The 11,980-nt window shown below is 37.3% G+C and overlaps 1 protein-coding gene across 1 annotated transcript; it reads right to left on the bottom strand.

The window, feature by feature from the left end:
• Positions 1 to 267: 267 nt before the first annotated feature.
• On the bottom strand, positions 268 to 3,763 carry cartl (cocaine- and amphetamine-regulated transcript-like). Its single transcript, XM_042485530.2, has 3 exons — positions 3,526 to 3,763; positions 1,713 to 1,790; positions 268 to 631 (listed from the first exon to the last, which is right to left on the bottom strand). The coding sequence occupies exons 1-3, from the start codon at positions 3,661 to 3,663 to the stop codon at positions 524 to 526; spliced, it is 324 nt and encodes a 107-aa protein (XP_042341464.1). The 5' UTR covers positions 3,664 to 3,763; the 3' UTR covers positions 268 to 523.
• Positions 3,764 to 11,980: the final 8,217 nt, after the last annotated feature.

Below are 11,980 nucleotides of genomic sequence, written 5' to 3'. Positions count from 1 at the left end.
AAATATATTAATATATTATTTTATCACTTTCTAAGGTCATTTCCTTGTTTGTTTTGGGGGGGGGGATTTACATTTCTTTTTTTGCTGATTTTTTTGTAATTTACTAATTGTTTTGCCAGATTTGTGGGTCATTTCTTGCAAAGTTGCATATTGTTCAGGTTTTTAAAGGGTTAAACCCCCTGAAATGTAACACAAATGCAGCAGTTTGAAACAAGAAAATCTACCTAACTCTCAGACTTTGAGTAAACAAAACAACATGAAGACTTGTTGATAAATAAGTTTATTGAACATGAAACATCTACATGCTACAGTAAATAATTAGTACTGTCAGCAATACAAAACCCATGCTTTTCTTCAGGCAACAGCTGCCAAAACAACAACGATGCACAACAGATATAAATGATGACATTAGAGGCTGACAGTAAGATGAGAGTCAGTGTATGGAAGCCTGCTGAGGTTGGAAAAAATGTTTGGTCCTGCACAAGTGATGCTGTGTTTGTGAAAAATAAAAGTCCTCGTAACATCAGATGCACTTGAGCAGGTAGGAGTTGCAGTTGGCTCCTCTGGTGCAGTCACAGAGCTTCCCGATGCGAGGGCCGAATTTCATGGCACACCGGTCACCCATCCCACACTGAGGGGGGGACAGAGATACAGAGGTCACTCACATACAATCAAATATTTTGCAGTAATATTAAGTAATTCCAGTGTAAAGTAACTTTTAAACTGCAGGAAGGTTAAATTGGCAAATTGGCTTGATTTCTTTCAAAAACTTGGGAAGAAGGCAATAAGCAACAAAAGAAGAAACATTAGCAAGAAATTGTAAAAATGTCTTGAAAACTATCTAAAAAACAATACAATAACTGAATAAATTAATTATAAAAAGAATGAAAAATAAAGTTAAAAAAAACAAGGAAATTACCAGAGGGAAAGTTCTTTAAAAAATAATGCATTTGTGACCTAATTTCAAATTTAAAACTATAGAAATGATTAACTTTTTTCCCTAGCTTTTTCCCTTTTACTGTAGCCATTTTTGCCTAAATTTTTAAAAAATATTTTCATCTATATCTACTAATTTCTTGCAATTTGTGAGACATTTCTTATCGAGTTCATCACTGCCTTTTTCCATATTTTGACAAACAAAACAAAACAAGACACACCAATTTGCTTGTGAAAGAGGTCTGAAGCAGCTCAAGAAAAGCAATGTCACTCCAGGTTTTAAAGGGTTAATATTAACATCAATATATGGAGCAAATACAAGTACAGGCTTTTCCATTGATTCATTAGCTTTGACTGATTGTTTCCATTTTCAGTGAATTCTTCTGATTCATTTGACCAAAGAGAAGGAGGTGTTAATCCATCCAGCACTGTTCGGTGAAATAATTAAATCCAGTTCATTAGCTGCTTCTGTTGTATCTCAGGAGGATTCAAGGTTTGGTAGCGTTTCGGGTTCCTTCTTTCCCTTTCTTTGTAATTGGAGCTGTGCATCGATCATGATTAATCTGCAATTGAACTGAGTAAAAAAAAGACGCTTGTTGGCATTTTCTTGTTATCTTTTAATTACTGGCAGGTATCTTGCTAACTGATTTAATTAAACAGCAGTGGAGTGTTGTCAAACAAGTTACCAAATAGCAGTGTGCTTTTCATTACAGAGAATAAGGAAAAAGTGGGTTTAGAGCTGCAGCGTATCAATATAGTGGATAAGGTAAAGTCACCACTGGAATGCTGCCTCTTTTCTCAGTGGAGGAAATCCGATGATGCATCCTGCCCAGCACAGCCTCCAGTGCCTCCATCTGTCCAGCAGAGACAAAAACAAACACAAGAAGAATGCATCAGATCAGAGCTGTCTCTGTGTGTCCAAGTCTAAAATATCCCCTTAACCCTTTAAAACCTGAGTGAAATTAATTTTAAAAAAGTTACAAGAAATTACCTGAAATTTGAAAAAAAAGTAAAAGGACCAAAACAGAAAAATTAAATAAAACCAATAACTATAAATAATGATAATCGATATTTCTTCCTGTAACCTAATTTTAAATAAGCAATCATAATAATTATAAATATAAACCTATTGATAACTTATCCTATTTTTTGATAATGATGTCTCTCCCAATTTTATTTAAGTTCATTTTTAGGTCATTTTTTGTCACCAATTTTTTTTTTTTTTTCAATTATTTTGAATTTGCAGGACATTTCATGTCAGGTGGCTCATTGCCTTTTGTCCCATTCAAAAGGAATCAAAACCAAAACACTCACATTTCAAAGGCTGAAATGCTTGTCAAAAGCATCTGAATGCAGCACAAGGAAAGGCACTATTCAAACACATGTAAATATTTTAGATGTCTCGTGCATCATTTTACACACATATACCCCTGAAATCCAGCCTGATATATCTGCTCCAGTACAAGTTCACATAGTGGGTCTGAACATGGAATGGTTGCCCTGCATGGAGGGCTGGCAGAGTTTAAAAGGCTAATATAAAGATAAAAAGGAATAAACTCTGACCTTCCCTTTAACAATCACTAGAGATGATGTATCAGGAACATTTTTAGAAAAAGACCACATGTAGGCTCTCATTGTTTTAAAGACCAAAAAAAAAAAAAACTCCAACAAGATCTGACTGCCTTATGCAGAACTTTGCTTATCTCTTTGAAAGATTTTGTAGTAAAACACAACTTTTAAGATTTATCGAAAATGTTTTCTGCAAGTTATATATGTTTCCTAAACTAAAGAAATGCAAAATGTGTTTATCCTCTAAAATCAAAATAGAAGAGAAAAAACTGAGAGGTATGCACTCATAAACACACAACTGTGCAAAAACCCACAGGGGTATACAAACACCAACACTTACTGTGATTTACAATCAAGATACGGACTGTTATAAACATCTGCATAATCAAGAACAGCGACAGTGATTTGATTCCTTTCAAAAACATGGGGAAAAGGCAATGAGCAACGAAAGAAGAAATGACCCCAACAATATTAAGAAATTAGTAAGAACTACAGGGACATTACCTGGAAATTATAAGAAATAAATGAATACATAAATTAAAAACAAAAACGCACAGAGTTAAAAAAAAATAATTTAAAAAATCAATCAATCAAACATATGGCCCAGATAAAAAATCTTAAAATTTTACTTTTGTAATGTATTTTTAAATTATGCAATTATGGGAGTTATAAATATGGTTTTGCCCTTTTTTTTCTTTTTTTTTTGTCCCCTGAACACTTTTCCTATTATTTTATAACTCTACTAATTTCTTGCAATTTGTGGAACCTTTCTTTCCAAGCTGCCGATTGCCTTTTTTCGTGTTTTTGAAAGACATTGCACAAATTTGCTTATAGGGCTCACAGGTATAGATATTTGTGAAAGGCGTCTGAAAGCAGCACAAGAAAAGTCATTTTGCTCCAGGTGTCAAAGGGTTAAAAAGAAAAGTGACTGATGGAGCATCGGTGATCTTAATCTTTTGACCCGCGCTTACTGACACTTCTTCATGAACTAACATGTACGGAGCATGTTCAGGTACTCACCAGGTCTCTGTCTGCGGCTGGCCCGGGTTGGTCCACTCCAAAGTCCTCTGCAGAGACTTCCTGGGACGCCTGACCGCAACACAGGACGGACAGCAGGCCGACGCACAGCAGCCCGCGGAGCAGCCCGGAGCTCTCCATGGTGCTGGTCCCGGTGCAGGAGGAGGAGGGCGGAGGTCCCGACAGGAGGCGGCAGTTCAGGACTGGAGAAGCAGAGGGTCGCAGCAGGTCCACAGGAGACTCTCCCTCCACCCTCCGACCTGCTCCTCTCTTATACTGAGCCGTTTGGCCCCGCCCGAGAGGCCACTGCACGAGACACTGCGGGCATGTCAGGGTGGAAAAACCGAACAACTTGTATTTGCAAGTAGAATATATCTTCTTAAAACTCCTACGTCTTTTTTTCCGTTTAGTGTTGTTTTTTTGTGTGTTTTGTTTTTGTTTAGTTTTATTTTCATGTTTTTTTTTCTTTTTCATCTATAATTTACACAACAACAAAAAGCCAGTACACAATTTAAGGTGCACAAACAAATCAATAGCAGAAAGTCAGGGGGATATTCATTAAATGAAAATATTGAAGACTTACAAACATCAAGTGTCTTGATAGCATTTTCATTTGTCATATCAGTAAGTAGTTTCATAGAATGTCTAATATCTCTCAGAAAAACGAAAATATTACATTTTTTATTGCTAAACTTACATCTCTATATGAAGGACTTTGCAAAAATCATCCATATATCTGAGGCTGGTAGGGGCAGCATGCTGAGTACAGCACTCCAGATGTCCCTCTCCCCAGCAACACTTCCCAGCTGGGGCGACCTCTAGCTCAAGTGCTAGAGTGTGCACCCATATGGCTGAGGCTTCTGCAGCGGCCCAGGTTGGAGTCCAGCCAGTGGCCCTTTGCTGTGTGTCATTCCCCCTTCTCTCTCCCACCTTTCCTGTCACTCTCAGACTATCCTACCAGTAAAGGGAAAATGCCCCAAAAATAATCTTAAAAAAAAAACACTTTCCAGCTCCTCTGGGGGGGAAGATAAGATATATAATCCCTGCAGCGTGTTCTGGGTCTGCCATGGGGCCTCCTACCAGTCGGACATGCCTGGAGCACTTCCAGTGGGAGGCGCCCAGGAGGCATTCTAATCAGATGCCTGAGCCACCTCAACTGGCCCCTTTAGACGTGAGGGAGCAGCGGCTCTACTTCCAGCTGACCCAGATTACTGAGCTCCTAAAATCATTAGCAAATTGAATATAACAAATGTTTTCTCTTGCTAAGGGATGGTTGTGGTTTAAAGATAAAGGTCTTGCTCCTTTTGAAAGGCTGGTAGTTTGATCCTCAGCGCCTCCAGTCAAAATGGGGGCAAGATACTGAACCCTAAAATTGCTCTTGATGGCTGTCCATCAGTGTGTGAGTGCATGTGAGAGAATAAAACTGAGTAGCAGGCAGCACCTTGTACAGTAGCCTCGGCCAACAATGTGTGAATGTGTGTGTGAATGGGTGAATGTGACTCTTAGTGTGAAAGCACTTACAGTCGTCAAAAAATCACTAGAAAAGTGTTGTACAAGTGCAGGTTCATTAACCATTTCACTGTCTTCTTTTCTTGGGTAACTGGGAAAGCCAAACATCACATTTTCAAGAGTTTCTTAGTGTAAGGACAACACCAAAATAGGTGTAAAACAGTGTCAGAGGGTTCATCACAAAAAACAGCAGTCCATGTTTATGTTTTTTTTATATTTCTGCATGTAGTGGTTGGCAGGGTAGTATTAGGCTATCAATGATTTTGAAGGACATCTCCTGAACCTAATTCACAAATCTGCTCTTTTTTCATCCTTTCTTTGAAAATAAAAACCCTTTAAAATCAATTAAGTCTTTGTCTTCAAGTCTGTTGACAAGGCAACTATCATCATGAGTGACAAGAGGCATCAACTGACCTCCTCATTTAACCTGCCCCCATCTGGCAATACCCCTCTTTTTTACAAAAAAAAAAAGAGATCCAAACTGTCCTTTATTCCACAGGACATTACATTTTTAAACAGGCACAAATAATAAGCAGTATGTCCAGCTGGTCTGGTAAACCGTCTACATATGTACTTTCTCATCTAATACCCACTTAAGGTGCAATGTAAGTGCATAGTACATTTACTGATGTGTTAACTTTTGCTATGTTGATATATGGAAATGTCAGTGTCAGTGTTGTTGCTGCAAACCAATTTCCCCACAGGGACAAATAAAGTATCTATCTTCAGGTATTTATGAGGAAGCATTCAAATCTTCTTCTAAAATATGCCATTTACAAATTGATTACAGTACGCAGTGCCATGTAGAATAGAGACAACATTTTATTTAAAAATGACACATATGCATTTCACAATAAAAAATGAAATATTTTTTTTAAAAAATGAACTAAGAAAAAAAAATAAAAAGGCACAAGTCTAAAGTCCAAAAATATTACAAGCGCATGAGTCCCAGCTCTCCAATTAATGTATGAAGAGGATCAGGATGCATGTGAAACTCAGGAGCAGCCTGATCATGTGATATTCTTTCAGGTCAATTAGCAGATGGCTTTTATGTCATCTTGTTCATTCAAAGAGATTTTTTTTATTAACATCTTAAACCACTCAAAAACTTAATTATCACTCACCCCAAACCCCAGCAAAACACTGTAATCATAATTAGTAAATCTTCACAGTGGAAAAAGGACCCAGATTCATAGTGAATTGTATGAAGCTTCAGAAACAATACAAGCAGGTCACACACAGGCAAACTGATCCTGGTCATGCAATCTACTGTCAGGCAACACTGAGTTTAAACTGTAAACTTGTTTTGTAAAGTAAACCCATATAAACATGCACCCACTGTGGATTTTCTTCATATTATTTAAGATACAGAAAACCACCTGTAGTAAGAAACCGGGTTCCTTGTTAAAGGGGAAGAAACTTTACTGCAATGTCACACTGTGAGAGTGAGGAACCAAGAGTTAACTAATAAGAAACTAATCATCTCTAAATAGATTTTGTAAGACTGTGTTTTCACTAAACACAATCTTTTTAGTTTTAGTTTTAGTAACTCACCGGAGGCTGTAGACTTAAATTTTGTACTGACCATCAATCAGAGCACCTACTATTAATTAATTATTAATAATTAATTAATTCAGTATTACAAACATAATTTACATTTATTTACATAAATGTAGCTGCAGCTCACTGCACTTAAAAAACTTGAATTTAAGGGTTGTTGTTTTTTTCAGTATTTAACAGTCTGTTACATCAGTCAAGTCAAGTCAGTTCTATTTATAAACCCCTTTATCACAGTTTGCCTCAGAGGGCTTTACAGCATACAACATCCTTCTGCCCTTAGACCTTCACAATGATTAAGCAAAAATTGGTAGAAACCTCAGGAAGAGCGACTGAGGAGGGATCTTTCTTCCAGGACAGACAGACTTCCAATAGATGTCATAAATATCAATTAAATTACAATAATGACATAAAGGAAAGAGAAAGAGAGAGAGAGAAAGAGGCATTGATAACAGTCCCATGTGTATGATAATAGTGGAGGCATGACTCATAATAATGTCAATAGAAGGTTGCATCGAGCAGGATCACGGCATCAGCGCAACCACAGCAATCTACTACAATCTATTCAATTCAATTCAATTTTATTTATGAAGCCCATTATCACAAAACACAGTTTGCCACAGAAGGCTTTACAGCTTTACAGGACATCCCTCTGTCCTTAGACCCTCATATCGTCTAAGGAAAAACTCCCATATAGAGGAGTGTGGTAACTGAGGGCTCCCATCCTACATTTGGAGATTTTGGGAACCACAAGTAACCCTGCATTTTCAGAGTGCAGTGGCCTTGAGGGTTGATAGGGAACTATGAGCTGCGACAGGTGGGATGGAGCCTGTCCATTCAGAGATTTGTAGGTAAGGAATACAGAAGGAATACTGAACAATCTACAGTAACGTAAGTTAACCACCGACAATTAATATAGGCCTTGTGAAAGGTTTAGAACAGCTGTGAAGCAGAATGATACATGAAGAGTTAAAAGTCCCAGTGATGTTGAATGATTGATTGAATGATTTCTTTGATGGCTGTGATTGTTTTGACTCTAAGTTTGTGCACATTATAATAAGCTGATTCCTTTTCATTAATACATTCTTTTGTCCGTGTGTCGGACAATAGACCGGGCCTGGACTTGGCCTCTCTATAACTTTTAGTTTGTGTCCAATGGCGACCTTTAACATATTCAATTAGTTCATATCATTGTCTGTCTGTGGTTTAAAACTCATCAGTTGTTTTGTAGAGTCTGAAGAATACTGATGGCACTAAGAATGAAGGACTTCTTGAATACAGTTTTAGTTGCCTCAGGGACTCTATAGCACTCAAACTGGCTGAAGAGAGGATGGGAGCTACCTGTTAAGATGCTCCTTGCTTTTGGTTTTAGCTGAAAAACTTCGGAACGTTCTCCTTTTGGACTTAAGGGTCTTTGGTCACCTTTAAAAAGCAGCTCAAGACCCTCCTGTTTAGACTTGCCATGGTATTAGTTTGTGTTTTACTCTCATTTCTACTTCATTGTGGTTTAATTCATACAGATATATTTTTGTTTGCTTTTTGGTCAGCTGCCTTTTTCTTTGGCAGAGCACTTTGTGACATTCTGCTCTTGAATGGTGTAAGTCATTTACATACATGACAAAATAAATTCTATCAAAACAGTTGTGTAATGATTAGTGTGTGTTGTTAGCACTACCACACACACGGTTGTCTGAGCCACTCTACCCGTGGCTCAGAGGTAGAGTTGGTCATCCTCAGTAGGTCAGCGGTTTGATCCCCGGCTTCTCCAGGCAACATGTATCCTTGGGCAAGATACTGAACCCCAAAATGCTCCTGATGCTGCGTCATCGGCGTGTGCATGCATATGAATGGTTAGTACCTAGTAGGTGGCACTTTGTACGGTAGCCTCTGCCACCACCATGTGAATGTGTGTGTGAATGGGTGAATGTGACATGTCCTGTGAAAGCGCTTTGAAAGTACAGTCCATTTGCCATTACGGTCCATTTACATAAGAGGGAATTTGAGTTTCACATTATAGCATTATCATGACATGTCCTGTAATAAACTGAACATTGACAGAGGGCAGTGTTTACAGATGGACGTTGCTGAACCAGCGTGTGTGTGTGTGTGTGTGTGTGTGTGTGTAAGTGGTGACAGTGTTCACAGTAGACCTTTATCCCATCAGACATTTGACTTGTCTTAGCAGGAAAAGATTAAATTGATTAAAATGTTTCTTATGTTTTGGATTTCCCACTTAATTACTGAAGGTGTTTGCAGTGTTCTCTGACCATTTGCTCATGCTGACTCTAAAAAAAAAATTCACAGTTAGCATTACACATGCATCCCTCCATCGGCTTCCTGTAAAATCCAGAATAATCCTGTTGATAACATACAAGGCACTACACAACCACGCCCCCAGTTACATTTCTGATCTCCTTCTTCTGTATTCTACTTCTCAACCACTGCGATCCACAAATCTTGGCCTACTATCTATCCCCCGCTCCAACTGCAAAACAAAAGGTGATCGTGTTTTGCTGTTTTAGCCCCGACCTTCTGGAACAATCTTCCCCAGTCTGTCAGATCTGCTGAGTCCTTGGACTGTTGTAATAGCTCAAGATCTTAAGAAGACAACATACATCTGATTTTGTGTGATATTTCACAACTGAAGGAAACAGGACTGTATGTTTACTTGACGTCTACTTGAATATGAAATGCAACAATTCCTTAGAACCCCACTGTAATGTTGCTACTGTAAATGATGTTTTTATGCTTGGTCCTGATTTGCTGAAGTCTGTTTTACCCTGCTGGTATATTACAGTGAATAGATTAATCTATTGGTATTTATCACAGATAATGTTAAGTCAGTTCATTATTCCTGCCAGACATTGTGTGTGTCAGTGTGATCTAATCTAATTTTGCGCTACTGGACCAATCAGCCTTGTATTTTGTGTGCACATGTATGACTGAATTCTACTACTATTACTACTACTACTACTACTACTACTACTACTAACAGACAACCAAAATAAAAGCATATTGAAATCCTCACTGACCTCTCGTGGTTGTGGTGATTGACAATTGTTGAAAAAACAGTTTTACACCAATAGCTGGGCTAAAACAGGCCTACTGTCTGTTGCACGCCACATTTTGTCCTTCATCAAGGCTCAAACACTGATTTCCATAAAAAGGTTGGTTTCATTTTGAACAAGATCATCTGCTGATTAATTCATAACCAAAATGTTTTTGCTATCTTCACCACCATCTTGAATGCATGGAAACTAGAAGGGACAACTCCACCAGGCACACTGATCATTGCCTGTTAGCAGTGAAACTCGATCTGCTCTGTGCAACGTGCCATTTTGCCTGTTAGTGTCTAGTACTGGTATTTGCATTTGCAATAACTTATCTTTGTTCAGTGTGGTTATAAAATTAGTGAACATGTTGACAGCAACTGTAGAGACTGGCAGGATAACACAGTACATCTAAGTATACAAATACAGTACTTGCACACATGCATAGTTATTTCCAAGCCAGACTGTTAGAATTTAAATGAGGAACTAATGCAAAAAGATCATGAGAGGGACATCATCAGTGATAAATAAAGATTGATTATTTCAAAGGGTTACTAATAAGAGATGATTTAGATTTCTTGATGTCTGGGAATTTTGTGGGAATAAATGGGTTAAATTTGCTGAATTCAATAAAAAATTTCAGCAGCTGTCACGTTAGAAATAAACCCCATTCTAAAATAAAAATTCACACAATTAGAAACGTTCTGCCAGCAATCCTCCCTCACTTTAATTGAAGCAGCACTGTTGCTCTTTCGTGTAATATTTGTATATTGTCATTCAAAGGTGGAAGAACAATCCTTCAATTTTAATTTATCAAGTGAGTCAAATCACATGATTAACAACTGATGTGACGAAATAACTGAACATTGATTTTTAGTTTCACACAGGACACAAACACACCAGACTCCTGGGTTACAGTCCTGTGCTTGCTGGACCCATCCACCTAGAAGAACTTAGTGGCCATACTCCATCTATTGCTCTGAGTGTCTATAATGAGGTTGCTGGGTTTACACCGGAGTTGGATGAAAGCCTGCTTTATCTCATACAGAGCTAAAAGGCTGCGCCTGTACGGTGACACTGGGGACACTGCCAAAGCGACATCGTTTGACACATTGGGAGCAGGAACAGGCTGATTTTTTTTTTTATTGCCTGTAACTGTTACATGTTGTTTGTCTGAAACTTTGTGTAAAGTGCTGATGCTGGTCTTGGCCACGACACTCTTGTAAAAGAGCTTTTTAATCTCTATGACGCCTTTCCTGCTTAAATATGTTTTTTAAAAAAATCTTTAAAAATTATCTTATTTATTCAGTTAACTTGTCAACCATTCTGTTCATATTCATGATATCTATTATATCATTTCCTTCCTTTTTTCTTTTAGAATTTATTCTATTTTTATTTTTACTTATATATTTTTGTCTCAACGTTTCTAAATGTCAAGTTCAAATACAATCATCCTATAAAATATCTAAGAAGTGTTGTCTAATGTTGTCCAGTCAGGGTTGTTCTTCTTCTTAAGTAGTTGTGGCAAACTTTACAGTTTTGATGATTTAATCTTAACTCAAGCTTCACAAGCTGTTTGTGGAGCTTCAGGCCTCAAGTTTAGTTTGTTTTGTCAACCTGTTTTTTTTTAAAGACAAGAATGAACTTTGGGACAAATAAACTGAGAGCAGAACTGAGATCCAGATAAAGCTAGGCTTTTAAAAGCTAGGGAAAAACTACATTTATAATTAGAATCATTACATATTTAAAATTACCTTACAAAACTATTTTAATGTTATAAGCACTTCTTCCAGGTGATTTCAGTGTTTTAACTTGGTAAGAAATGTTCCACAAGTTGTGAGAATATATTATATTTAGATTTTTTTTCAAAGAATGCTAGGGTAAAGCATTATTTAATGGATAATTATCATAATTACATAATTTGGATTATGTTATTATAATTTTTAAGCACTTTTCCATATAATTTTCATTTTCTATTTTTTCTTCTTCTTAATAATAATAATAATGATAATATTTGTATTATTATTATTATTATTATTATTATTATTATTATTATTATTATTAGTATCATCATCATCATTATTTCACTAACAGATTTTTATACTTACTTACTTTATGACTTTCTGGGTCATATCTTATTTTGTTGCTCTTTGCCTTCTCCCTATGTTTTAGAAGAAAATCAAGCCAATTTGTGGTTCCAGAAGGTTAAACAATTTCTCATCTCACTATGAACTTTCCATATCCCACTTTATAACGTCCCTTGACGGTCCGCAGACCACAGTTTGGGAATCTGCTCCTCCTTGTGCACGCGGCGGTCAGCAGGCGGCGCTGCGGTGCAGTGT

Source organism: Plectropomus leopardus, chromosome 1 (genome assembly GCF_026936395.1).
Source record: "Plectropomus leopardus strain MGB_pleo_1.0 chromosome 1, ASM2693639v1, whole genome shotgun sequence".
In the NCBI taxonomy this organism is placed as follows: Eukaryota; Metazoa; Chordata; class Actinopteri; order Perciformes; family Serranidae; genus Plectropomus; species Plectropomus leopardus.
Note: the sequence above shows the minus strand (reverse complement) of the source record. Positions and strands in the feature narration are given on the sequence as shown.

Excerpts from the sequence above, each read along its gene's own strand:
- cartl (XM_042485530.2), bottom strand. The coding sequence starts at position 3,663 with ATGGAGAGCTCCGGGCTGCTCCGCGGGCTGCTGTGCGTCGGCCTGCTG. Across the intron at positions 1,791-3,525 it reads CAGCCGCAGACAGAGACCTG|ATGGAGGCACTGGAGGCTGT; the intron begins GTGAGTACCTGA and ends TCTGCTGGACAG. Across the intron at positions 632-1,712 it reads AAAGAGGCAGCATTCCAGTG|TGTGGGATGGGTGACCGGTG; the intron begins GTGACTTTACCT and ends TCCCCCCCTCAG.